The 26,783-nt window shown below is 35.8% G+C and overlaps 1 protein-coding gene across 1 annotated transcript; it reads left to right on the forward strand.

Moving 5' to 3' along the window:
- The first annotated feature begins 536 nt into the window (after positions 1 to 536).
- On the forward strand, positions 537 to 21,472 carry LOC136816734 (lysine-specific demethylase 5A-like). Its single transcript, XM_067073054.1, has 22 exons — positions 537 to 801; positions 905 to 982; positions 8,052 to 8,111; positions 8,726 to 8,788; positions 9,809 to 9,982; positions 10,307 to 10,480; positions 10,888 to 10,957; positions 11,087 to 12,087; positions 12,411 to 12,605; positions 12,835 to 12,949; positions 13,122 to 13,188; positions 13,375 to 13,499; positions 13,746 to 13,896; positions 14,241 to 14,505; positions 14,771 to 14,891; positions 15,057 to 15,144; positions 15,486 to 15,624; positions 16,188 to 16,367; positions 16,622 to 18,283; positions 18,649 to 18,861; positions 19,048 to 19,189; positions 20,434 to 21,472. The coding sequence occupies exons 1-22, from the start codon at positions 589 to 591 to the stop codon at positions 21,036 to 21,038; spliced, it is 5,901 nt and encodes a 1,966-aa protein (XP_066929155.1). The 5' UTR covers positions 537 to 588; the 3' UTR covers positions 21,039 to 21,472.
- Positions 21,473 to 26,783: the final 5,311 nt, after the last annotated feature.

A 26,783-nucleotide genomic window follows, 5' to 3' on the forward strand; every position in this document is an offset into this window, starting at 1 on the left:
GTTTTTTTCAAAATCTGTCGAGGATATTTTGATGATGTCTAGCATACTATACTATACTGCGATTAATTGTTTGCTCTGGGGACTCGTCCTATGATCCTATCGTCCATACATACCATGCCATATCGTTCTATCGTTCTGCTAGCTGGAAAAAATTTTGTCGGCCATTTTCGCTTACCATTTCCCGCGCAATATATAATCAAGGGTACAATTTTCCAGACTGCAACTTTTAGGTGATTTTTAGGCATTTTTTATACCAGTTTTCTTACATAGAACTTTTATATTTGAAATGTATTTTTCAAGTGTTATTTTATAGTTTATAGTATATAAAAATAATCCATTGATACCTTTTAGATATTTTTTTGATGGTCTTGCTTTAACCTTCCCATGTGTTATGAAATTACTTAAACATAAGTCGTGGTTGCACTGCAAACAAGACCTAACAAGTTGGTTTTTTCTTAGGTACGTGTGACCCCGAAGTTTATTATTAATTTTTGCCGTTGTCCAATCAAAGTAGCTAAATACGTGATAAAAATCACGTGATCATATAAATTCAATCAGCTGGGTTATTCACGACGGCACAATTTTTTTATGAAGACAGGGGATATTTTTTCTTCAAAAAGTTATGTGTTTCTGCCTCTATTGACCATGTTTATTTCTGGAGAAGAATTCGAATTCATTCCACCACCAGAGGCGCCTGTCTTTGAGCCAGACGAAGAAGAATGGAAGGATCCATTGGGCTACATTGCCAAAATTCATCCATATGCAGTCAAAGTTGGGATTTGTAAAATACGACCTCCACCGGTGCGCACCTTTGTTTACGGAATTTCAAATTACACTAATTTTTCAATTACTTCTTTGGGGCCATTCAAAATACATAAATAACTGATTTTTCCTTCTTTTTCAGGATTGGCAACCACCTTTCTCCATAGATGTTGACAATTTCAAGTTTACACCAAGAATTCAGAAATTAAATGAATTAGAGGTGAGTTTTGGCACTCTTTTGACATAATCATTGTTTTAGGAAAAACTGACCAGTTCCTGTATCTTTTTTTCCAAATTAAAATGGTTGCAAGATTACTTTATCACAATTATATGATTGAGAATTCAATTATATCATGATAAAATCATATTTTGGCAAATTTTGCTGTTTTGGCCTGCTTGTTTTGAGCATATGGAGCACTGATGCATTATGGGTGATTCACTCCATGATGCATCATTTTTCTAAAGAAGGGTGTCATTTTAATAGGTTTTCTTATCTAAATTTCTACACATTTCACAAGCAACAATTTCAATTTCAAAAATCTACACCTTAAACTGCCTTAAATTGAAAATTCCCTTCATTTAGTTTATAAGAACATGGTTGTTATAAGAATTTTTTGTTAGGTTACATAATAGGTATATTTCTGTGCCAAAATGAAGCTGAAAGCTAAACAAGTTACGGGTGTACAGGGTTTTCTGGTTTGCTCAACAAAATGTATACAACCAGATACCACAATTAACTTTTCAATATATCTCCAAAAAAAGAAACTTTCATAACTCTATCAAAAAGTCAAAAATTGGGGATATAGAGATGTGCCGCTGGTCAAGGCACCTTTTTTCATGAGTCCCAGCTTCTTCTTTTTTTTTATACTTATGCTAGGGTCGCTAAAGCACCAAAACACAAAATTCAGTCCCATGTAGCGTACCTTTTTTGGGAAATGTGGAAATTTATGAAAAAAAATGGTAAACTAGTTCCACATAGGGTCCATTTTTTTAACCTTGGTAGAAGAACCCTTCAGTCAGCATATTAGTCAGGGAGCAGAGCGCCAAAAAAAATGTCAAAAATTGTATTTTGGTGGGACTTTTTAAAACTTACATGAAATGAAAGCTTATGCTCCATAGAGCTCAAAACACTTTACTTGCCATCTTGAATTTACTTGTGGGCTTTGAAATCAATCAAAACACATTTCATTTTTCAGTTACAAAAAAGTTCAGTTTTTTGTCGCCATCTTTCTTTCTCATAACACAGCGTTCAAAATATTTGAATCTTTTCAGGGGGTTCATACAGAATGAAACGAATAAAAGAAATGAGAGAATCATTTTCTTCTTGTATCTTTTGTATATTCACCTGTTTTATAACATTTATTTACATTTCTGTTTACTTTAACGAAATTGAGATAAAAAAGATTCTTTGATCTTTCAGTGAAAGAATAATTTGTATACAAACCCCCGTCTATAACTTTTATAAATGAATACATTCCATTGCATTTCGTAAATAACAAAGATTAAAAGTACGTGAGAAAAGCGCGGGAAACCTTTCTACCATGTGCAATGTGTATTGCACCACAGCAGGCTCACATTATGCTTACACTTGTTTTTTTATTAGAACACAAGGCTCTATCACTTAGGCCGAAACCCGGGGGTACTTAAGCAAAAATGGATGCTGGGTATGGGCGGACCTTGGGTCGGTTTTTTCACCTTCCAAAGTCTCTCTAAAGGTTATAATAAATCAAGATATAAATCAGAAAATTTCAAAGTAGTCTCTCTAAGGCCTAAGGGTCGGAACATTCGCATGAGTTTTAGAAAAAAAAATTAACTTTAACAGGAAAAATTGTAAAAAAGTCTCTCTAAAAGGGAAGGAAGTTTTTCGAAAATCGGAGAAAATTTTCCAAAAAAGTCTCTCTAACTAAGGGTCACTTTTTCACTAAAATTTGGTCTCTCTAAGGGTCGGTTGGTTTTCATCGGAGGTCCGGTCCGCACACATACCCCTCTCATCGATCCGCCAACCCTAGTACCCCCGGCGGCCGAAACCTGAGAAAAATGAAGAACAATAAGTTTCCAGCCAGACCTTTAATCTCAAAATCGGCGAAGAGTATGTTGTTACTTGTTGGGGAGATAATGGAGAGCCTTTTCATATTATTGACAAATATCTTACGGATCTTACGTACATTCCCAGTTTAAAAATCAAGAAAAAAGCTGGTTCTTATAAAAAGAAAGCATGTAACAAAATGCATATTAGGCCTGGGCCCTGGCCTTTTTATTTGACTAGATAAAGGGATAGACCAACGGGACATATTTAAAAAGATTTTGTCGTAGGATAGACCTTACTTAGTACTTTCTTAGCAGGACTGAAAAAGAGAAAAAAAAGGACATTTTGTGAATTTTATGAGGCTTATAGGGGATAATTTGACCAAATTTTGATCTTTCAAGCAGCAAAAAGTAGAAATTTCCAGTCCAGGGGACTCAAATATAATTTTTGGATTTTTTCAACCCTCTTTTGTCTCAAAAAAGGCACCCTTGGCTGGAACATAATATTCATATCCAGAAAGTGGCGTCTGGTGATTTACGAATTTGCTCGAATTTACTGACTCAGTAAAGGGTCAAATTAAATTCCTGCCAACAAGATTTTATTTTCAAGAACTTAGATTATTAGTCTGCGGCTCAACTTTGAAAGTGATAGAGTATAGTGACTAAGGAGGTACAGATGGAAAAAAATTATAATCTAAACCCTGCAATCAATCTTGATTAACTAAAATAGATCTTTTTCAAGACTATTCAGGCCCGGTGGAAGCAGGCAGAGGAGGCTTTACTTTAGCCTCGCTTCTTTTCAGCAAAATGTACTATTTTCTCCATATCCTGGTCTGGTGAAATTTAACTCATTTAATAGGTTTTCAGCCCCTACATATTTACGGTCGTTCCTCCGGGCCTGTTTATTAAAGCAGAATTTGGATTAGTAAATTTTCCTTTTGCTTTGAAAAAAATGTGGTCGGGCAAAGCCAGGCTGCCCCTTCCATACTGCTGTGGTCCCTGCTTAGTTAAATCAAAGCAGAATTAGCTGTCTTGTTCAAGAATACACTTCACTGGCTTATGATACACGATGGAAAATTACGTACAGAGGTGACATTGGAGTGATAACGGCTCATTTTGAATGTGTTTCAGCATTTCCTCAGCACTTCTTACAGGTCAATATTTTAAATCTTATCATGGTAGTTTTGAAAGAGCAATTATGAATTCGAACTAGAGTTTTCAGGACAAAATATATCGCTAAATACGGGGATGTTTTCCTTTACCTTTCTATATATTGCAGTTCATCCGTATACTTTATAACACATAGAACATTCCCTTTAAGAGTTAAGTAATTTTACAGACCGATCGACAGGGTAAAAAATAAACTTTTCTCCAGCGATATTCATCAACTCCCTTGACCAAGACACATAAAATATTAGATTTAATATGTTTGTTACAATTTCATTGGTAAAACCGTTACGGTCAAAGAATTCTAAAGTGAAAAGAGTGCAAAAGTATTGGTCTGTAAAATACCCTCTAAGGTCACGTGACTGGACCAAAATACAATACAATCATTTTGTTTTATGAAGGTCTTTTAGTGGTCCAAATTTGGAATCAATAGCATTTGGCGATCCCGGGATATCAGGGGGGTCAAATATGTCCCCCCTGGGATTAGCCATACAGTAAACTTTTGTCCGTGCAAGGCCCCACAAGTAAATTCAGAAAGGCAAGTAAACGGTTTTGTGACCCTTTAGGCCTACTTAACCATCCCTGAAAGTTTCAAAAAGTCCCGAGTGTTATTTGATTTTTTTGGCGCTCTGCTCCCTGACTATATGTATAAGAAAATGTTGATTTTGCAGATATTTAAAATAGAACCAGGATTGGCTTTGGGGTATATACCCTGAGTGTATTTAATTTTGGTATACCTTAAAGGAAGAAATTTTGGCGGAAAGAAAATTTGGCGGATTTGACTGAAATCCGCCGAATTAAGTTCCCGCCAAAATTTCTTTTTTCCGCCATCCGCCAAATTAAATTCCCGCCAAATTAAACATTTTTAAAATATGATCTCTTTTAACTTTAAAGTTTAAGGTGTTTTTGCTATTTTTTCGCTGTTTTGACGCCATATCTTAAGGCTAAATTTTTAAGGGACCGCCAAATTAAATTCCCGCCAAATTTAGTTTTTTCGTCCATCCGCCAAATTAAATTCCCTCTGAAAAAACTTTTTTGGCCATCCGCCAAATTAAATTCCCACCAAAATTTCTTCCTTTAATACTTAAATTTGGCTGTTGGGCAAATGAAAATGTGATTTTTGGCGGCTATTTGTTAAATTTGGTTAGTTCCCTTAAGGTAATGCTTTTTTAAATGATTTTTTAGGGTATTGTTTTTCAGAGGACACTGTCAACAACCCATGCCATGTGAGGGGAATTGGGTAGTCAGTTCAAGGTGCTGACGGGATGCTTACTCAAAGCATCTATAGTTGCAAGAATGGGCTCCCAGAGCCTCCTGTAACTCAACCATAATAGTAATAGAAATAGAAGGTACAAATCATGCACCATGCCAAAAATGCCTTACAATAAGGTTTTTGTAATAACTTGCCCAAATTACATAAAAAATTAGGGAAAATCTCAGAAAACCTCTATATTAACATTTAGAAAGGGTAAGAGATGGTTGAAATCACTCCAGGGGGTTAAATGGCCCAAATATGGCTAATTTGTTGTCCAGACAAAAAGATTGTTCTAAAAAGGGCCATTTAAACTTTTTCTATACCAAACTTAGTTCAAACTAAAGCTAAATGGTTGTTACTTTACTTACTTTTGATACTTTTGATGGGTTTTTTGAGTCTCTCAATCATCCGATTTGGAAATCCGATGATTCACCATTTCTCTCACACTGTTTGAATCCGCTCTCCTGTAGTAGGGATAATAATTCAGGAGCAGTGGTTCGTCCGGCAGTGTGGAAAGAAAAAGGTCAAGTTGTTTTAACTCCTAATAGTAAAATGGCCCACTTTTTATGTTCTTTGGTCCCAAAACAGGACAATAAAGTTGTCCTTAATTTTAACCGTGATATTTTACAAAAAGGACAATTTTGGGACCGAATAACCAAAATCTGCTGCCTGAAAATTAATTGTAAACCATTCATACAGTTTTGTGCAAAATTATAGCTTAAATAAGCTGATAGTTTTGGCACTATTTTGGAAAAGATAAAAATTGTTGAATCCCTAGTGTTAAAGCACAAAAAGAGGTTAATAAAAATACATTTGCCTTTTAGGACAACATATTATCCACGAGAGGGGCCGTTCAACGATTTTAATTTTAATTATCTTATGTTTGAGGTATTTTGAGCCTGATCTGTAAGGATCTTGTTATAGGGTGGGGCGTCAAATGTCAAAGTCAGAAAATACAAGATGTAGTGTTTTTTTAAGAAAATTTAACCTATTGTGAGGCATTCTGCGCAATTTTCAAGGTCAGAAGTCCAAAATTGGCCGAACCCCCCTGGGGGTACTGATTCGCACTACAGGCAAAAATTGGAAAAAATGGCATTTTCTAGCCTTTTCAGGCCTGTAAATATGTCAAAACTATTGCAAATCTTATTTTTTTTCATTTGCTGTACTAAACTTTATGAAGAAACAAAAAAATAATCATATTGGGTTGAAAATTGTGCCCATTGGAGCCCTAAACGAGCCGTTTTAAGCCAATTTTGGGTAGCAAAATGCTTTTTAAGGCCAACTTTGCAAGTTCATAAACTTTAAATTGATTAAATCACATGTCTGAAATTTTCAGAGATGGAAGTCTTCAATAAAGTCTTTAAGCAAAATGCATTTCAAGTTTTCCACTTATTTCAAAAATTCATATTGGCGTCTTCAAAATGGCTTTTTAGCAAAAAAATCATATTTATCAAAAAAGAGCATTTTTTAAGGCAAGCTTCTACAAACTGAGTTTAAATGCTGACTGAAATTTTTTATGCAGTGATAGTATTCTGGAGATACTCCAGGGAAATCAAAATCATTTGGGTCTGGGATGCGTCTATGTCTGCCATTATGGAAATAAAATCCCTGCTAAGAGCCATTTTTCAGGCAAAAACCCAAATTTGAACTGAAAAAATTTCTTAAATGACAATAGACATGGGCCCGAATTTCCTTGCAGTGATAGTATTCTGGAAATACTGCAGCAAAATCAAAATCATCTGGATTTGGGATTTGGGTATATCCACCATTTTGGAATTGAAATTCCTGCTAAAACACAATATTTCAAGCAAAAATCCCATTTTTGACTGGAAAAATCTTGAAAATAGCAATAAACATGAACCTAAAATCTTTTTGCAGTGATAGGCTTCTGGAAATACTCCAGGGAAATCAAAATTCTTCAGGTTTAGGATAAGGGTATGTCCGCCATTATGGAATTGAAATATGTGCTAAAACTGGCTAAAATGCAACATTTCAAGCAAAAACTCCATTTTTGACTATAAAAACTGCTCTGAAATGGCAATAGACATGGACCCAAATTTCATTAGTATTCTGTGAATTCTCCTGGGAAAACAAATGCATTTTAGTCTGGGATTTGTTTACATCCACCATTATGGAAAAGATCTTGTTGTAGGATAATGTTCTTCATGTGTACCAAATTTTGACTTGATTGGAGCACCCTATCAAGACTTATTGATCTTGGATAACTCATTCTCCTTTCAGTTAGGACAATTCATTGTCCTTTTTAGGACCGCAGTTCAAAAGCTTATATCTCTTTAAGTATACCTTTTACAGTCACGAGACCAGCATGGATCCGAAGATGGACTTTTTAACTTAACTACGGGTATCAATGTTGGGCCTAGCAGAGTCTGTAATTTTCAAAACTAGTCAGGAGTGTAAAGATGGTGCAAAAACAGCCATTTTTTGTACCTTCTTTTTGACAGTGTCCCAGAGGGGACTTATTTTAATGGGATAAATTTTTACGGGGACTCAATTTCGCAAATGACATTTTTGGGAGACAGTATCTTCACAATTTTGAGCCTTTTGCTGCCTGCATTTTGGTTGTTGAAATACATTGTATACATTATTAGTGCTTGTTTGGTCCTTGTAAACATTTAGAAATTAGTTTATTTGACAATTTTGAGTTATGTTAATAAGGCCTTTCCAAATTTCCATTGGGATTTAATTTCGCAGATGACGCCCAAATCTGTGAAGCCCACAAAACCTAATCCTTGCGAAAATTTATCCCATTTAAAAGTATATGGTAGGAAGATTTTTAAGGTTTTGATTTGTTTTTACCATTCATCTTTCTTCAACTTTTTAGGCTAAGACCAGAGTTAAACTCAATTTTATTGATGCCATTGCAAAGTTTTGGGACTTACAGGTGACTTACTTATATATGAATTTTGAATATTTTTAGACTTGATCAAAACAGTCTTGTTTCTAACCCCTTCATTTAAGGGGGGTATTGTTGCTTAAGAAGGGGTTTCTGTCAAATATAGGTAAAAATTGAAATTTTGTCTGTGGGGCTAAAAGGATCACTTATTTTAAAAATTGTAGAATTTCTTTCTGTGGCATCATTTTCCACCTTTTTATTATAGATTTTTAAAATTTACTCCTGTGACAGCTGTTTTCACAGCCAAACTTGAAAATATTACTTATCGTATACTCCAAACTTAATTTGTTGCAATGTATAAAACGACAGTAAGAGTAAGTGTGGGGGGTGTCAACTTAAGGGGAGTCTTCCTACGTAAGGGGGGTCTTGAGTTTAATTCATTATTTTTTAATAAAAACACAATTCCTCAAAATAAGGGCTGTATCTGGCTGCATTGCTGATAAAACTTTAAATATTACTTATTCTAGGTGGTTGTGCTCTTTGAAAAATTGATTTTATTTTGTGGACTAAAATAATAAATATATTTTACTTTCATATTTTTTGTTTGAAAAGCTTAGAATTATTGATCTAGAATCTGATGTTAGTTTACTTTATCTTTCAAGGGGAATCAAATCAAACTCCCAAATGTTGAGAAAAAGCCATTGGATATTCACACGTTTCACAAGGTTTGTCTTTTTTAATGTTTGTTTTCAATTTTTAGAAAGCTCTTGATTCTTCAGACAAATACCTTTTTATCACTGAAATTTAATGTTACTGATGGGTATGAATGAGTGTTTTAAACATGAAAAGAAGATAGGATAGCATCGAAATAAGGGATAGAAAGTGCATCGCAATTTTTTGCGTGATTTTGCATCCTAAAATGGATCAATTTTCAACTTTTAGCTTGTAAGTAATCCAAAAACGCATCGCAAATTGCGAAATGCGATACGCTAATTCGATCCCTGTACCACCCTTTCTCTGACAGTAAAGGGTTATTAATTATTAATCTGAAAATAAGGCCCTTCATATTCCTGGAGAGTGCCGATATCCTACCACAGAGAGTTCGGATTGAATAAACTCATTTCATCCTGGCTTTATACCTGCGATCTGATGCTTCCACCTTCCCATCTTAAGAGAACTAAGTTTGGCCGAGTTGGCAAATGCCGAAAATTTTTACATTTGCAAGGAATTACCCTGTCATTTGCTTGCCAAATGTTTTTTTTTACATTGGGGGTTATTTTGGAAAAAAATGTTATTTTGTTTGGGCTGCAATTTTTTTTATTTCGGCAAAAACTTATTTTAGCAATTCTTGGTAAATATCCTAAAACTCAACAAAATTAGTGTCCTTTAGGTAGTTTCTCCATTTACCCTACTAGCCTAAAAGATTTGGATCTATTATACTAATTGGTGAAAGAGCTAAATTATACCAAACCGCCCCTAAACAACCCTTCTCATAATGTCATGAAATGACACAACGAAAAACCTTTGAAAAATCTGTTATTTGATATGTACACTGAATTCCCATTCCAATAAGAGGTTTCCTATACAATCATAATTTATCCTGAAAGTTGGGGATTCAGTGCTTATTAAAAAAAACTGTTAGCATAGTATGACAGAGTAATGGAGTATTGGAAAAGTAAATGTAAATTTTGAGCTTTGTTTTTCTTTCCTTAAACATTATTCTATGTGTTGTGACCCTAATTTAGATTGTGCAAGCGGAAGGTGGATTTGAAGATGTCACTAGACTGAGAAGATGGACCCGTGTTGCTGCTCTTATGAACTACACAGCACCTGCCACTAGTGGTATTTTGAGAAGACATTATGAGAAAATTCTCTATCCTTATGACATTTTCATGTCAGGAGCCATGATTGGTGGTGATGTATGTTTTTTGTAATCCTTTTTATGAAACTGAATAAAAACCATTTATTATCCTTACATTCCACATTTTATTTAAATAGACATGTTATTTTTAAAGTGGTACACAAAAAGAAAATTTTGATGTGACCCATATCAACCCATGCCATGTGAGGGGAATTGGGTAGTCAGTCCGAGACGTGCTGACAGGGCGCTCATTGAAAGCATCTATAGTTGCGAAAATAGGCCTCAAAGCCTCCTGCAATTCAACCAAAGAGAAAAAGAAATAGAAATAGAAATGTAAGAAATTACATAATTGCTAAAAATTTGCTTACTTTTTCATCCTTAGACTCCAACAGAAAAAAGTACAACATCAATGTCAAAACAAGAAATGAAGCAAATGAAAAATGATCCTGAGTACAAACCAAATGGTGATGACGATGTCATGGAAACAAGTTCAATCCATACAAGGCTCTCAAGAAACAAACAGCTTGAAGATGAAGGCATTGAAGAAGATTGCAAGGTTTGTAGTATTATTTGTTTACCGGTCTAAATAATTGTAAGTTATTAGGACAGTAAGTTGCCCATTGCACTAAAAACTTTGATTGATCTAAAATTTTGGTGGATTTTGTGCCTCACTAACCAGAAGCCTTAGTAGTCGATCAGTTCTTACCCCTGATTCATTTATTCTGGGAGATGGTCTATGAAATATGTTCTTGAGAAATATAGCTTGAATCAGCTTGAATAGAAACACTAACCTGGAAGCCTTTACCATACAAAAAATTGAAAAAATTAATTTCAACCCTGTGTAATTAGCTTTATTTCTCTGTTATTTTTATTAATATTTAAACATTTTGATTTAGAAAGCTTTCATCAAGTGCTTTTAGTTATACCTAGCTATTATTACAATTCATATAAACCTTCATTTAGATTGATTACACTAAAAATCCAGAGTTACGAAAGCTCCAATTTTCTGCACCTGGACCCAAGATAACTGGACGTAAGTTTAATTATAAGTGTATTGTTTTTTGAGACATTACATTTTAAAATCTATGGAATTAATCCTAGTTTCTTAGTTTAAACTCTTTTATTCTAGAGTCTTAAAAGGTTATGTTTATTTTACTTTTAGGTCGCAATAAGAAAGTGAGTGATAAATATAATGCAAAAGATTATGAAACCAACTTGCAGAAAGGTGGAAAAAACGTCAATCGGTTCAACTTCCATAGTTTCATTGATGATTATAAATGCAGGGTTTGTGAAAATGGTGACGATGAAGATTGTATGCTTCTTTGCGATCAATGTGATGCTTCTTATCATACATTCTGTCTGATCCCACCCCTTGCTGGCATTCCACCTGGTGATTGGCGTTGTCCTAAATGTGTTGCCAAAGAGTGTAACAAACCATTGGAAACCTATGGTTTTGAGCAAGCCAAAAAGATTTACACATTAGAAGATTTCTCTGAAATGGCTGATAAATTCAAGGAAGATTATTTTTCAATGCCTCCCACCGAAGTTCCTGTTCGTGTGGTAGAGAAGGAATTCTGGAAACTTGTATCTTCTATTGATCATGATATATCAGTAGAGTATGCAGCGGATTTACACACCGCTGATCATGGTTCTGGTTTTCCTACTGAGAAGAATTCTGGTGTTTTCAGTGATACAAGTGAGTACATCAATTCACCATGGAATCTCAATAACTTTCCAAACAATGAAAAGTCTGTGTTAAAGTACATCACTCAAGATATATCAGGCATGAAGGTACCTTGGATCTATGTTGGGATGTGTTTCTCAAGCTTCTGTTGGCACACTGAAGATCACTGGAGTTATTCAATCAATTTTCATCACTGGGGTGAACCAAAAACGTGGTACGGTGTTCCTCAAAGTGAAGCCGAACGATTAGAATCTTGTGTTAAAGAAATTGCTCCTGAGTTGTTTGAAAGAAACCCTGATCTCTTTCACCACCTGGTGACTCTGTGTTCTCCAATGACCTTGATGAAACATGGAGTTCCTGTCTTCCGCACCAACCAATACCCAGGAGAGTTTGTTGTCACATTTCCAAGGGCTTACCATGCAGGCTTCAATACAGGATACAACTGTGCCGAAGCTGTCAATTTCTGTCCTGCAGAATGGGTAAGGTTACTAAATGATCAATAATGATACACTGTGTATTTTATACAAAGCCTAAAACTAAAGAAACAAAATAGAAAAATCTAAATTTTGAGGTTTCTAGGTTTTTCATAACTTGTTTGTCTAGTCTGGTCTAGATGAGATTTTTCACTTAGATTTCTGGCTAACTTGTAAGCCAACTTAGATTGAAATTTTGAACTTTTTGTATAATTTTGAACTTTTCTATTCAGATTTACCGAAGGTGGAAACACTGAACAACTTTTTTATGTAGTGCTTGGGTATATGCTGACTAATATATCATGTGCGAATGATAACTTTCCTTTCAGCTACCTTCAGGTCAAGAATGTGTCAAGCACTACCAAAAAATGAGAAGAGTCACTGTTTTCTCTCATGATGAATTGCTGTTTAAAATGGCTTCCATTCCTGATGCATTGGAATTAGATTTAGCTAAGAAGCTATACGATTGTATGAGAGATGTTGTGGATGCAGAAATAGATGCACGACATAGAATGAGTCGATTGGTAAGAAATCTATTATTGACATTAGATTAGTAAGAATTACTTCTTCTACTCAAATAGGATGCACAGGACTTGTGTTTGTTGAGTTATCTACAGTATTACTTTGAATAAAAGGAGCAAAGGGGGTGTTTATTCGAAGTAAAACAGTATCCTGTATTTTCAAAATATTTAGAATTTTTACAACTTTGGAGCTTACAACTTTAACCATTTTTACTTTTATCTGTATCTTTAGGGTATCATGGATAAACAAAGAGAAGCATATGAATTGATAAATGATGATGAACGGCAGTGTGATTACTGTAAAACAACAATCTTTCTGTCTGGTGTCGCTTGTGCATGTGAAAAAAGTATGCCATTTACAAGATTTGTTTTGCCACAAAAACTTTTTTGTCATAACACTCTGCCTAGTATAAAAATCTCCTCTCAAATTTGGTCTGTGTTTAAAGATTTGGAAAAATATTTTCCCAAATTTGTCCAAAGTGTAAGATAAAATTTTAAATATAAAATTTTTCTTTCCAGAGAGATTAACTTGTCTGAATCACTGGGATAAACCATGTGGGTGTGGAAGTAGCAAGAAATATATCAGGTAAAATACAATATATAGATTATTCATTGTTGACATATTTTCCTGTCTAACTGTGTTGAAATTATTGACGTTTTTAGTATGGAGAACAAAAAAACCTTTACTTATCAATCAATTAATGAATTTGTATTTCATTTTCTAATATTCACTGACAAATAAATTGAATTGTTTTCTTTCTTTGTTTTTTAGATTCCGCTACACTTTGAGGGAACTCCCAAAAATCCTTGCTGATCTCAAAAAGCGTGCCGACTCTTTTGACAACTGGGAGATTGCTGTACACAAGGTTTTATCCAAAACAGATGCTACTAAAATTGGTAAATAACTTTTGTGTAAAATTTGAAGGTTTTTGTTTATCATACTACATACAGCAGAATACAAAGTCAAAATGAAGGTTACATGTACAAACCCAAAGCCAACACAAATATACCAATTATAATTGTTTCTCTTGTTTCATAAGGTTTGTTTTGGCATATGATCTGACTTATGGTTCAATGTTTCGTTTCAAAGTAAACATTTATAGTTATCATTGATTTCATTTATTAATTTATCATTCATTATAGAATTTACAGCTTTGAAAGACTACATTACAGAAGCAGAGGAAAGCCAATTCCCAGAATGTGAACTCTTAGATCAACTACGTGTTTACGTGAGTGAAGCTGAGCAATGTTCACAAGTTGCCAATCAACTACTTACCAAGAAACACAAAACAAGGTACCATTACTTTTATCAACTGTATCAACTTCTGTTTTTCCACTTTGGTAAATATTGTTTACCTGTATTTGTTTTCCGTTTCAACTATAACTGAATACTAATTTTATACTAATTTTATGATATAAACCAGCCGAGGTTGTAAGGCCAGCAAAAACGATCCAGAGGGCATAGTTATTGAAGTATTTTAACTTTTAAAGTAAGTAACAAACGTAGTCCAAAAGATGTCTGATTGTAACAGAAACGTTTATTTAATATAAATTGCAGGATTAGTTGCCTCATTACTTCACTGAATACTTTTCCTTACTTTAAAGATTTTCATGCTCAATAATTTTTTATTCAAACAGGAAAACTTCGACCGGCCCTACACCCTCTTCACCACGCCTCACATTGAATGAGCTCAGAGATTTTGTCAATCAAATTGATAATCTACCATGCATAATCAAGGAAGCAGCTGCTATTGATAAACTCATGGCTCAGGTTGAAAGCTTTAGATATGATGCCAAACTTGTTCTCAACTCAGATGATTACAATGAGAAGAAAGTGTTGGAATTGCTTGAACATGCAGAAACAATGGATGTTGACTTGCCAGAAATCAATGATCTACGCCTAGTAAGATCTTTTCCCCCTCTTTATATATCTGCTGAACAATCATACCTTAAAAAACACTTTTACCAAAGAGATGTCGAAAAGGTTTTATAGCTGGAGTTATTTGCATTTAGATATATTATAGATTTGAGTCAATTTAAAAAATCTACTGTAGAACAGATGGAAACTTAATGTCATAAAAACTCTTAATAGTCTGCTTTGCATTTTTGTCTTTATGCTTTCCTCTAGCCAGATCCAACAAATGATTAATTTTGTCTTTTTTTTTTAGGACCTGAAAGCCTCAAAATGGCTAGAAAGTATTGATGAAATCCTTAATCAAGAAGATCCAATCTCTTTGGATGTTATCCGGAGCTGTGTTGACCAAGGCATTGGATTACGAAAGAAACAAGGTAAAGCCAATAAAGTCTTGCAGGGTCTAAGCCAAGATTTTATATTGGAACAGTTCTGTAGAAATTTTTGGGAAAACTCTCTTTGTAGCGATCTATAATCAAGATTGGTTAAAAGGTTTTAAAGATCTTGTAATATAACTAAAAAGATTCTTGATTTACTTTTAGCATCAGAGAAGCCATTGTCAAGGTTGAAAGAGTTACTTTATGCTGCTGATCGTTGGGAAGAGAAAGCCAAACTTTGTCTTCAAGCTAAGTAAGTCTTCATGCTCTCTATCCATCCTCTTAGTTAATCATCATTCTCAAATTTCTGTCATAATGCAAGATATACTGAAGCGATGTCCTGTTGTTGTTGTTAATGTAAGACATCTAAGAACAGGTAGTTTTCCTGCATTTTGTGCGCGTAAGTACTAACCGAGACGAAAATTTGCTATGTAAATCACATCTCTGAAACATTGGGATTCAGAACAGGTTTGTCTTGAGCCTCCAGGAAACTTCTATCATTCCAACGGATAGACCCTAAAAGTTTCGTTATTAGTTTGTGTAAGACATCTTAAAGATTACATTAAATCGACCTTCAACCCCTTTACTTAATAGACCAAGACACATGGTTGGCACACTAGAAGTCATCGTACAAGAAGCTTCCAAAGTGAAAATTATCCTTCCAAACGTCAGTGCGCTGAAAGATGCCTTGTTCAAAGCTAAAGATTGGACAAGTAAAGTAGAGCGTGTCCATGTACGTACTTGACTTGCGTTCGTTTATTTTGTGAGGGTCTGAGATGAATTTGGATATTTCATGATCATTTATTAGTCAGAATGTTAGATTAATGATTTATGTTTGAAACGTGCTGTCAAATTAGCCTTAGCATAATTTCCAGTACAATTGGTGTCTCTCTTATTCGAAGGTTTAATATTCGATACGCTCCATTGTTCGATAAAATTGAAAGTCGTCGCCAAAAAGAAACTCGTAAACGACGCTCCACAATTCGATACGCTTTCTCATGCAATGAAAATCCAATCTCCTTGAAAATCGAATTAAATACCATCAACTGTGTTTATGATATGCACCACTGCAATGACTTCACGAAATTATGCAACTTTTCTGTTGTTTTTTTTCAACCAATATGTCACTCTTTCTATTGTTTAAGTGACGTATTGGGTGGAAAATTTTTAAAGTTCTCAGAAGACTCTCCAGTGGTGCATATCATGAATTTCTTTACACTTTTAATCATCATAGCACCAGAAAATTACTCTGGTTTAATAATCTTTCTATGAGAAATGCCATAATTTTATCTTTAGAATGACCAGTACTATCCTTACTACGATATCTTGGAAGCGCTTGTGGTCAAAGGTCGCCCAATACCTGTTCGTCTTGAACAACTTCCTCAGATGGAATCACAGGTGGCTGCTGCAAGAGCGTGGAAAGATCGTACTTCGAGAACTTTCGTCAAGAAAGCATCCAACAAACTGCTCATGGAGGTAAATAGAAGATCAATCCATCGTTGTGATGAGGTTGATCATTATGTTCTTAAAACCATGTTCTGGAACCATATTCTTGAACCATGTTCTTAGACCATATTCTGGAACCATTAAGTCTGTCATTGTTTGACAAATAAGAAAGTTTTTGATATTTAGCGAATCAGAATTTAATATAAGTTCCAGAAAGTAATAATCAATGGAAATATTTTATAGTATGTCTCCATATTCAATTAATAATGGATTCTTTACTCTAGCTTCTTCAACCTCGTAAAGACATTGGTAAATTCGATAAGAAGCCAAAGAAAAAGAAGAGCATAGAGAAGCCTGCTAAAACGCCAACTGACACCAAGCACTCCAAAAAAGACAAAATCATGTTGTCCACCTCATCAACTACATCAAAGAAAGATGAAAAATCAGTTCACAAAGATGGTAAGACCAAATCAAAAGTGAAAGTCAAAGAAGAGGTAATTGATTCGCCGTCAGCGGGGACAGATGACGATAAAATCAAAGAGGAGGATAAGAGACCGATCGGAATCCCGGTTGAAACAATAAACGTCGACGATTACAAGGCCCCAGACCCTTTGACTGTCGCCCAAAATCTGAAAGACGATGAAGTCATCGAGTTAGCCGCCATGAAGGAATTACGCGAGAAAAATAAACAAAAACTTGTTGAAGAAAATATTGAAGGACCTTACTGTTTGTGTAGGAAAGGCATTGATGGGTTTATGATTCGTTGCAATTTATGTTTTAATTGGTATCATACGTCTTGTATCTGCCCACCGAAAACGGTGTACGGTAAACCCATAGGGAAAGGTTATAATTCATGGACTGCTACACGCGAAGTACATTATTTATGCACGCAATGTTGCCGGTCTAGGAGGCCGCGTTTAGACAATATTTTACAACTTTTGATGTCTTTACAGAAATTACCTGTACGCGTACCTGAAGGAGAAGCGTTGCAATTTTTAACAGAGCGTGCAATGAATTGGCAAGATCGGGCCAAACAGGCGCTCTCCAATCCGGAGATTAGCCGTATAATAACAGAAGCAAAAGCACAAGTTGAGAAAATCTTGGCTGAGAAGCAGTTACTGTCATCAGCAAATACGAACCATAACGGTACACAAATGAACATAATGTTTTACCAGAGACTTTTACAAGTGAAGAAGGTTCACATTGAGAAAGTAACAGAAGTCACTTCTGAAGAAGAGAAGACGAAAGAAGCTGAAACTAAAAACGAACAGAAAACTTCAGAATCTGCGAAAACTATATCTGTTGAGAATGCCACTAAAGATGACGAGAATGCGATCAAAGAACTCGATGCACCATTCAAAGCTTCTTCTACCGAGGTTCCTATTGAAATGGCGTCTTTAGCCGAACCATCGATATCTGTTTCAAATGCCACTACCTCTAATGATAAAGACATTATCATGAAAAGCCCTTCGAAATCTAATCCAACACCCACCACACCCACAACGAAAACACCAACGCCCACTACACTTTCTTTACAACAAACTCCGAAAAAAGATAAACCAACAGAAATGACCACCTCTGGTGTTGGCGATGAACTTGAGTGTACTGAGGAAATGAGTTCTGGGAGCCCAGTTTCCTCATCCAAAACTCCAAATCTATCAGATCCAAACGTCGTTCGTATTCAAAGCGCCAGCTCGTCAAGAGCTCAAAGTCCCATCGATGTTTGTACGCCTCTGGACAATCTAGCAACGCCCAAACCAGCCGCCCCTGTTCCATCAACGCCACTCGTGTTGACGATGAATCAGTTAGAGAATGATGTTCTCGATCATCTTGAGAATTTGATGTTTGAAGGTGAACTTTTGGAGGTTGGTTTAGATGAAGTACAACAGATTTGGGCCATTCTACAGATTCAAAGGCCGATGTTGAAAGAAGAATGCAATATCATGGTAATTAGTTTTAATTATTTTTTATGTTGTCATATTAGTGTTTCAAGTGTCAGCCAGGTTTAAACACTGGATTTCCATCCCAACATTCAACGTTCTCAGAATTCGTAAGTGTCGGGGCGAATTTGTTTGTATACAATTAACTGTCGCTAATTCAAATTCGAACGGAAGTCCAATTTGTTTGAATTACATATAATAGAGATACGCTTTAAAAGCTCGAACTAATAAGAGTACACTTAAAATATTTGGTCTGAAATAAAAACGTAGTATCCTTATGTTTCATAATAGCTTTTTTTACCTTTCAGCGCAAGGATTTTCTCATTTCTTCCCAAGGAATTTTTCAACAACTTTTTTCTACTTTATTTCAGAACGCCGATTACCGTCGTAAATTGATCAAAGACCGTAAAAAGCAACGAAAACGTAAACTGGAAGAAGCGAAGGCTGCTCAACAAGCGGCCGCCCTTGCCGCCAAGCAAAAACATACGGCTGCGTTGGCTGCCGCCTCAGCAACAAAGATCTCTTTACCATCATTGACTACTAAGTCAGCTAACGTTCCGAATAAGAAAATTAAACTTGAAGAGGTAATCTTTTTGAACCTATTACAAATCTTTTGTTACTAACAATTACAATCATTTCTGCGATATTTTGTTTCCTTTTTCGTAAAAATAAATCTCATGGAATCACTTGGGATCGCTAATTCGCGAGATAAAACCAAACTTTTTGTTGTAAAATTCAGATCTACTTTAAAACGCTGAATAAATTTTCAGGTGAAAATCAAAGTAGAACCAATGGACGAAGTGATGCCTGCTGAGGTTACTAAATCTCCGACAACCACAACAGATAGTGCAAACCTTGATGAAAGCCAGGACGAAGATGATTGTTCCGCTAGACCATGTAAAAAACCTCTCGGTAAGTGTTGTCAATACTTAGGCTATGTTCACACTCTCCGAAACAGTAAGTTTCGAGCCGAAGGGTGGAGGCAAATCTTCAACGTTTCCCAAACAAAAAAATTTCCGCCGAACTGAGTTTAGCACATTTTTTCAAATCTCGGTGGTAAATTATACTTCCAATCCAGCGTTTGTATGAAAACAACGCGGGTTGTACTTAGGTAAGAAATAAGGGGCTGCATATCCTACATTGGAGCTGTTCGACTATACCTTATGGTTCCGAAATCAATTTCAACTATTCCATTGGTCAGCACTCACGTCCTATAAAGGACGATAGAATGGCTTCATTTCTTACTTTCGGGTTATTTCATTTCGCAATTTGTTACGATGATAAACGGTTTTTACATAAGTCACTCTATTTGCAACGGATTGCCCTTTTTGTTGTAATAATTCCTTTTATGGGAGTAATTTGTAGTAACATTTTGTGTACCTTATGTGACCGCCGATGATAAATGGACATCTACTAGTGGTCTGGTCTATGATTTCTAGACCACTCTTTTACTTTTGTCCGTACATCGAAACAGTTCTGACAGACATGGAATCGTTCTTATTCAGTGAACAATCCCATCACTTTCAGATCGATACAATTACTTGCACTCTTTCTCCCTTTCTTTCTTTCGATTCTTTTTACCGTAGACAGAATGAAAATGAGTATAAGACTATTGACTAGCGATTTCAACTTATGTGCAATCTACTTCTTTGCATCCCTACTCCCAGAAAAATTTCTGATATTTTAATAATCTTTCAGAGCATTACTTGAAATCGGCATAATTTTCCTCAGCTAAACAATCCCTCCTTTTTATGCTGTCCCTAATTTATGACCGAACGGCCCAAAAACAAGCAAGCTTGGGCCGCATTCATGATATTTGATTTTGAATGAAAGAATTTTTTAGTGGATTTGATTTTCGGACAAAGCCTTTACAATTGTTTGAATTATTTCTTTGATTCAAATGAAATTCATTTTGTCCATACATTGAAACAGTTCTGACAGACATGGAATCGTTCTTACTCAGTGAACAATCCCATCACTTTCAGATCGACATTTCGTTAATTTTAGTCTCGCCTGTTGCCTTTATAATAAACCTGGTGTCTACGGAAATTACAAACTCCTTTGCCGTACTACTTGCGATACAACAGGGAAATCTACAACCTGCGTGAAAGTGATAAAAACTATTTTTTCACTGTCAACTTTCTTTATATTTCCAGGTGACGAAGTTGAATGGGTGCAATGTGACAAGTGTGAAAGTTGGTATCACATCATCTGTGTTGGCATCAGTGCTCAAGACGCGAATAATATTGAAGAGTACGTCTGTCCTTTCTGCTGCCCACCACCGCCTAAACCTGAGAAGAAACCAGCAACAAAGACCACCAAAGAGGCGTCGAAAACAGGACCCACGACGTCGTCGCCTTTGAAAAAATCGAATATCGAAAACACTGTTAAAATCGAAAGTAATAAAATACCGGATTTGTCGGTCATCGCAGAAGTAGCGCATCAAATTATATCGGGACAAGAAAAAGCAAACAGTCAGGGAGTAACGCCAATGGAAGTTGATCCTCCTTCAGTAGCGCCCATTCCATTACCGCCGCCACTACCACCTTCAAATTTAGATTTAAATAGTCTTGCTTTTCTGGCAGAAATGAGTGAAAAAATGGACGTGACGCCTATAAAAGAAGTCACGTCAGCGGTCCCATTACCGACGTCAACGGAGGTGTCAGAACCATTAATCAAGGACTCTGAGAAAATAACGAGTTCCTCAGTAAAAGAACAGATTCCAGCTCCTCCTGCGAAACAGACCTCTCCTAACAAATGAACTATTGGTGTCGAATTTTGATGATATTTATCCATCTTCTCCTTTGGTGTTGTACATATAACAGGTTTTTGTATATTTTTTGTTTGTTTTTGCGAAATTTGATTGTGGTGTACCATGGCCAACGTAAGAGGGGTGGGATTCCATTTTATTTTGATGTTGAAAATCGATCGATTCCCTTGTTTTTTATTTTAGTTTTAAGAAAGAGGTTTTTATCGTTTGGAAGTTAAATTTTATATATTCGATTCTAGTTTGGACTGGAGTATAATTCAAGGCTTTGTTTTGTTAATACGTTGGCTTGTTTTTGGTAGTTTTTTGTAGCCGTTTTTTGTCTCTTTTGTTTATACAACTACTGTACATAGAAATGATTGTATTTAGCGTGTGTCCATTTCATTTTTTGGCGAATTAAAACAAACATAAATTACGTATAAAATCAATACTACTCTAATGTCTCCTTAACTCCTTAACTTGAACGGTTTCGTTTCCCCCTAACCGTTCGAGTTATGGAGAACTTTGAGATATGGTACTCCTGTCTCACAGCACCGGCTCATTCCTAAATCCTCAATGGGGATAAAAATTGCTTTTGAAATCCCAACTTTGTTCTAAGGTTAAAATTCCAGTGGGGATGGTTTTGGAGTGCAATTTTTAAACATTGAATTTCGAGTTGGGGTGAAATCAAAGTCAATTTCCCAGTGGGGAAATCATATCATAATGTCAGGTGACCTAGGTAGGATTTCCTACCGAACAAGGGCACACTTTTCAGCCAAAAAACTCTATCTAGCTCTTCGGGCTTTATAAATCTGATCCTTCATAGGGGATTTAGCATTATCATACAGACCCACAAAACAGTTTCTTCTTGGTTTACTACTGTACAACGGTTTCGATATGATGAGATTTCTCCGACAGAATGTGTTAATTAACCAAGTAACACAGGAAAAAGTCATCAAATCACACCGGTGTGAAAGTGAAAATCACACGGTGTGAAAGTATACATTTCACACTGCTATCCCACGCGTGGGAATCGGTTCGTTTTTACGCCGGTGGGAAACGCAAAATCACACCCCTCAAAATCACACGTGTATAATTGAATTTCCGACGTGGTTAACGCAGGATCACACGCTTTAAATATTGTGTGCTGAATCGAACAATACACGTGTTAAATCGAAAATCCCACGTCGAATTTCGTACTTCAGGCCCTCTCCTTGCGTGTTAAATTGAAAATCCCACGTCGGATTTAGCATTTTACACTCGCTTATCTTATCGAAAACCACACGCCGAAATTTTGATTCCCCACCAAGTTTTTGGAAAATGGCTTTGATTTGTATTTGATAAATTGTTAAATGTATTCGATCATTCGTGAGCATTGGCTCGATAGCTCCCATTCGTTCTGTCATGTACTTGCGCTACTTTGAGAATCCCGGCACTTTTGTCACAACAGTGGAGCTGCACTAGAGAGCCAATTTAATGACCTCAAACCCGTCTCACCGATCCACTGAGCCCTTGCGACGCAAGTCCATTGCGAACGAATGAGGCCGCCCTTGCGGGACGCCTCACCTTTAGCGTTGTGTTACACACTGATCGAATACACCCTTATAATGTTATGATTTGAATGCAATCTGAACAGTTTCGGCCCAATTTTCACTTGTGGTTTTCTTTACGCATGCGTAGTACAAGGGTGGGAATTTTACCTTCCCACCGTGTTAATTTGACTTTCCCACCCGTGGGAACTAATGACTGCGATTTCTTGTTTCTATCTTGTCCTTCTACGTTTTTAGAGTTTTGTAGTGTAAGTTTTATACTTCTTGGACTATAGTTGCCAGTGTTTGACAAAGTGTTAAATTGGATTTCACACGCCGAAAATTTATAGTGTACAACATACTGAAAAATTTTATTTGCCTGCGGAAATTAGAATTCACACGTGTGATTTTGATAAAGCCTTTTCAGTGAAGTTTTAAAGTGTTAAATTCGATTTCACACGCCGAAAATTTAAAGTGTACAACATGCTGAAAAACTTTATTTGCCTGCGGAAATTAGAAATTGCACGTGTGATTTCGATAAAGCCTTTTCAGTGAAGTTTAAAAGTGTTAAATTGGATTTCACACGCCGAATTTAAAAAAATAAAAATAACTATTTGAAAAATTCCTCAGTGTGATATCGGAAATCACACTGCCAAAACAATCACACCTTATCAGTTTATAAAATCACACGCAAAAATTGATTTTTGAAAATTACGGCGTCGGAATTTAAGTTTTTCCACCCGTGTGATCTGATGACTTTTTCCTGTGTAATGCCGTTTTCACAATACGGTGGGTGGATGGCGGTAACAATAACAACAGAAAATTGCACCTCCGAGTTTCTTTGATGACGTTAACAGGTATCTCTGTCTAGGTGTTAAAAACTCAACAGAATAGTCTGACAATAACTGTGCAAATTAAGGATTAGGTTGAGTATACGGCACGCCTTCTAATATTAAAGTAATGTTGTCCCTGCTTATTAATTTTTAATCAACTTTTCTAATTAAATCCTTTTCGCACTAGGAAAAGGAAGATTAAAAGCTCACCGCAGACTTAATACCTCAATAATATAAAATCAACACTGCAACGAGGATTTTGAAAAAAGAAGAAAATACTTTTTGGCATAACTGTGAAAAAATACAAGTTTCCCAACCAATGCTGTTTTTTACAGAAAGGTGTTATTATCATCCTAATCCTCATTAAAGACAAAAGTACTCACCACGGAGGAGTGCAGCCAACATCCAAATAAGGAACATAACTAAAAACTCTATTCTTTGTCATGTTTAATCCAGATATTGTAACCCATGCAATCATTTAATGAAGATGGCAACACCCCTTTAAGTGTGTCCTCTTTTGATGTTTTTAATATCCACAAAGGATTTCCCCTATAAAAGGAGCTGCCTTTTTAATATATCAGATCAAGATTTCTTGCCTTAGAGTGAAGAACTTGAAGTCGAAATGAAGAGTTTACTTATCATTGGTGCTATCCTTTTAGCCGTAGCTTCTACAGAAGGACGGCGTTACAGCAAATGTTCTGTCAGGACAAAGATAATTATCAATCATCCAAAATTTCAAAGACTCTTAGACTGGAGAGGCTCACAATAACACGTAATATGGGTGCCATATGATAATACACCCCCTTCTCACAGACCCGGTAGGATTCTTTCAGCCAGTGGGGATGAAAATAACGTACTGAAACTCGATGAGGATTGATATTCCCATATCTTTTATGGTTGGAGATTTCATTTAATGTAGTTTTCAAGTCAGAAAGTTCAGTGGGGATGGAAAAAAAACATAACCTTGAGCAGTGAGGATTTGTTTATTTGATTATTTTCAGTGGGATAAAAATTGGAGAATAATTTCCCACCGGCGACGTTATTTTGGCCGATTTTTCCAGTGGGAAGGGGTGTGATAATGTGACAACTGTCACGGGGTAATGTTAGTTTAAAACATAATATCGCTCTTCATACCCTCCCCTCCCTTATTTAGTTGTTTGTCATGCCAGACTAAAAGTCTCTTTGAATTCGTTACAAATCCGATTTTAAAATATTGATGACATTATGTCCGGGCATTTGCCATAGTTTTACATGTGTCAATCTAATCACTGCAGAAATAATCAAAGATGAAGAGCAAATGATACCTTATTAATGTCTAGCAGACTGTATCAGTATGCAGTTTACTATTTACGAATTCACCAGAAACCTCCAAGTGTAATCGAAGTGAGTTTCTTTCGAAAGAAATCTTTTACATGATCCCCAAATGTATAACAGTAATTACTAAACTATTATAATTAATGTCACTTTTAATTGAATCGAAATAATAGACAGACTTTATGTTATGATACTCTATCACTGACTCTTTTTAAAAAGCATTAATGATATTTTTTAGTTGTGTTTTTAACGACGGGAATAAAAATATCAACTTTGAACTTCATCTAAGATCTTGGATGGTCGTCGTGGTTACTTTTGTCTTCGTTGATTGCGCGATGAATAGAATTTCGATTCGTCGGCACAGCGTCGATATATAATTTTGACCTGTGCTTTTCACGGTATATTTTGGGCTCAAACGAAGCAGATGTTTTTTGCAATTTTGCAATTTTGCATGATTCGCAAAATCCTCAATTTTGCGCTATTTTGATGACGTCATAAAAATTGAAATTCCAATAACTTAATGTTTTCAAAATTATAAAAAAAAATTTATTGAAATTTGATGACGTCGTCACTTTTCGGTCAAAAAACTGAAATCGTAAAAAATTCTGACGTCATCAAGATTTTAAAAACTTTTTAAAAGTTTTTGAAAATTTGTATTAAAATACATCTGCCTAGGCTGAATCTTATTCTACTTAGTTATACGCTTCGTTTGAGCCCAAAATGGGCTTATGAAAATAATTTGTAACGTTGCAAGAATTTTTACCTCCACGAACCCGCCTTTTTCCCCTTGGAGTAATAGTTTAAATTCAAAATTAGAGGCAATTGGTGGTCCTATTTGTGTTAAATCCGTATAAAATATTACGTCATGATAATCAAGAAAAATATTTTGTTTTTATATATTTTAATCAAAACAACAGTGTCGAGATGAATACAGAGCATGTTTGAGAATTAAACCAATCAACTGGTCGAAATGCGGAGCGGAAGCGACTGAATGTATGAAACCATACATGAAACCAAAAATCACGCCCAAACCGAAGCCGCCACACATTGTTTGCCTAATCAATGTGAGTAGATTTCATTCTAACTCTAGCGCCCAAAACTTCTTCCCAACTCTGTGCCACAGGTCCTGTTTTATACATTTTATTTGCGAGACTGAAAATTTTGAAAGATAGACAGCTGCCAAAGACTCTATCAGGAAAGATTAGGTATACCCCAAAAAAATTTCGAACAAGTCTTGGCCTCTAGGTACACCCTAAGGGAACCTAGGGGGCTGAAATCGTGTGATTTATCTCAGTCATGGACATTGTTAAAGCAGTGCCGTAGCAACTGGGGGGGCAAGGGGGGGGGGGCTATGCCCCCCCCAATAATTTTTTCAAAAATGGTTATTTTGCTAAATGCAAAGTTTTTCTTTTTTAATTTGTCATAATTGTCACAATTGAGTGCATTTTCAAGCAATCTAGAGCTCAAATTTTCAAAATTTCCCCCCTCGGGCCAAACCATGGTTGGCCCTCGTGGTGTCACGAAACTTCAGCCCCCTCAATATGAAAATGCTTCCTACGGCACTGTAAAGTATTGATGTTCAAAACCTAAAAACTAAATATTCAACACGACAGTTGAAATCAATTTCTTTCAGTGTGCTAAAAATTTCACAATGGGATGTATGCTAACTGGAAGTTGCACCAGAGCTGACATGAATGCATGCACACAAGGCTGTTTAAAATTACAACCTACTGCTAAACCTACACAGATGACTTTTTAAAGTTGCAGAATAAATGTAAGAATGTGGTTTTGTTGTTTCATTCCGTAGATGCTGGACGAGGTTATCGTCCGTAAAGCTTGATCGCTTTGAGAAACTAAAACATTAAACCCGCTTTTCGCGTTGTTCTTCTCTTCCAAATTTTTAAACAACGAACTTTTTGACAGAAGCTACACATTCTTGAGTCCTAATTGATATATTTGCCTCGATCTTTCAACGCGACTACCCCGAACAAAAATTCTTCAGGACGGGCAGAACTATGATTCCCAAATGGGATCTTCCAGATCGAGTTAGTGGCGGGAACTGTCATACATGAATAATACAGTAG

Source organism: Clytia hemisphaerica, unplaced genomic scaffold, assembly GCF_902728285.1.
Source record: "Clytia hemisphaerica strain Z4C2 unplaced genomic scaffold, Clytia hemisphaerica genome assembly, whole genome shotgun sequence".
NCBI lineage: Eukaryota > Metazoa > Cnidaria > Hydrozoa > Leptothecata > Clytiidae > Clytia > Clytia hemisphaerica.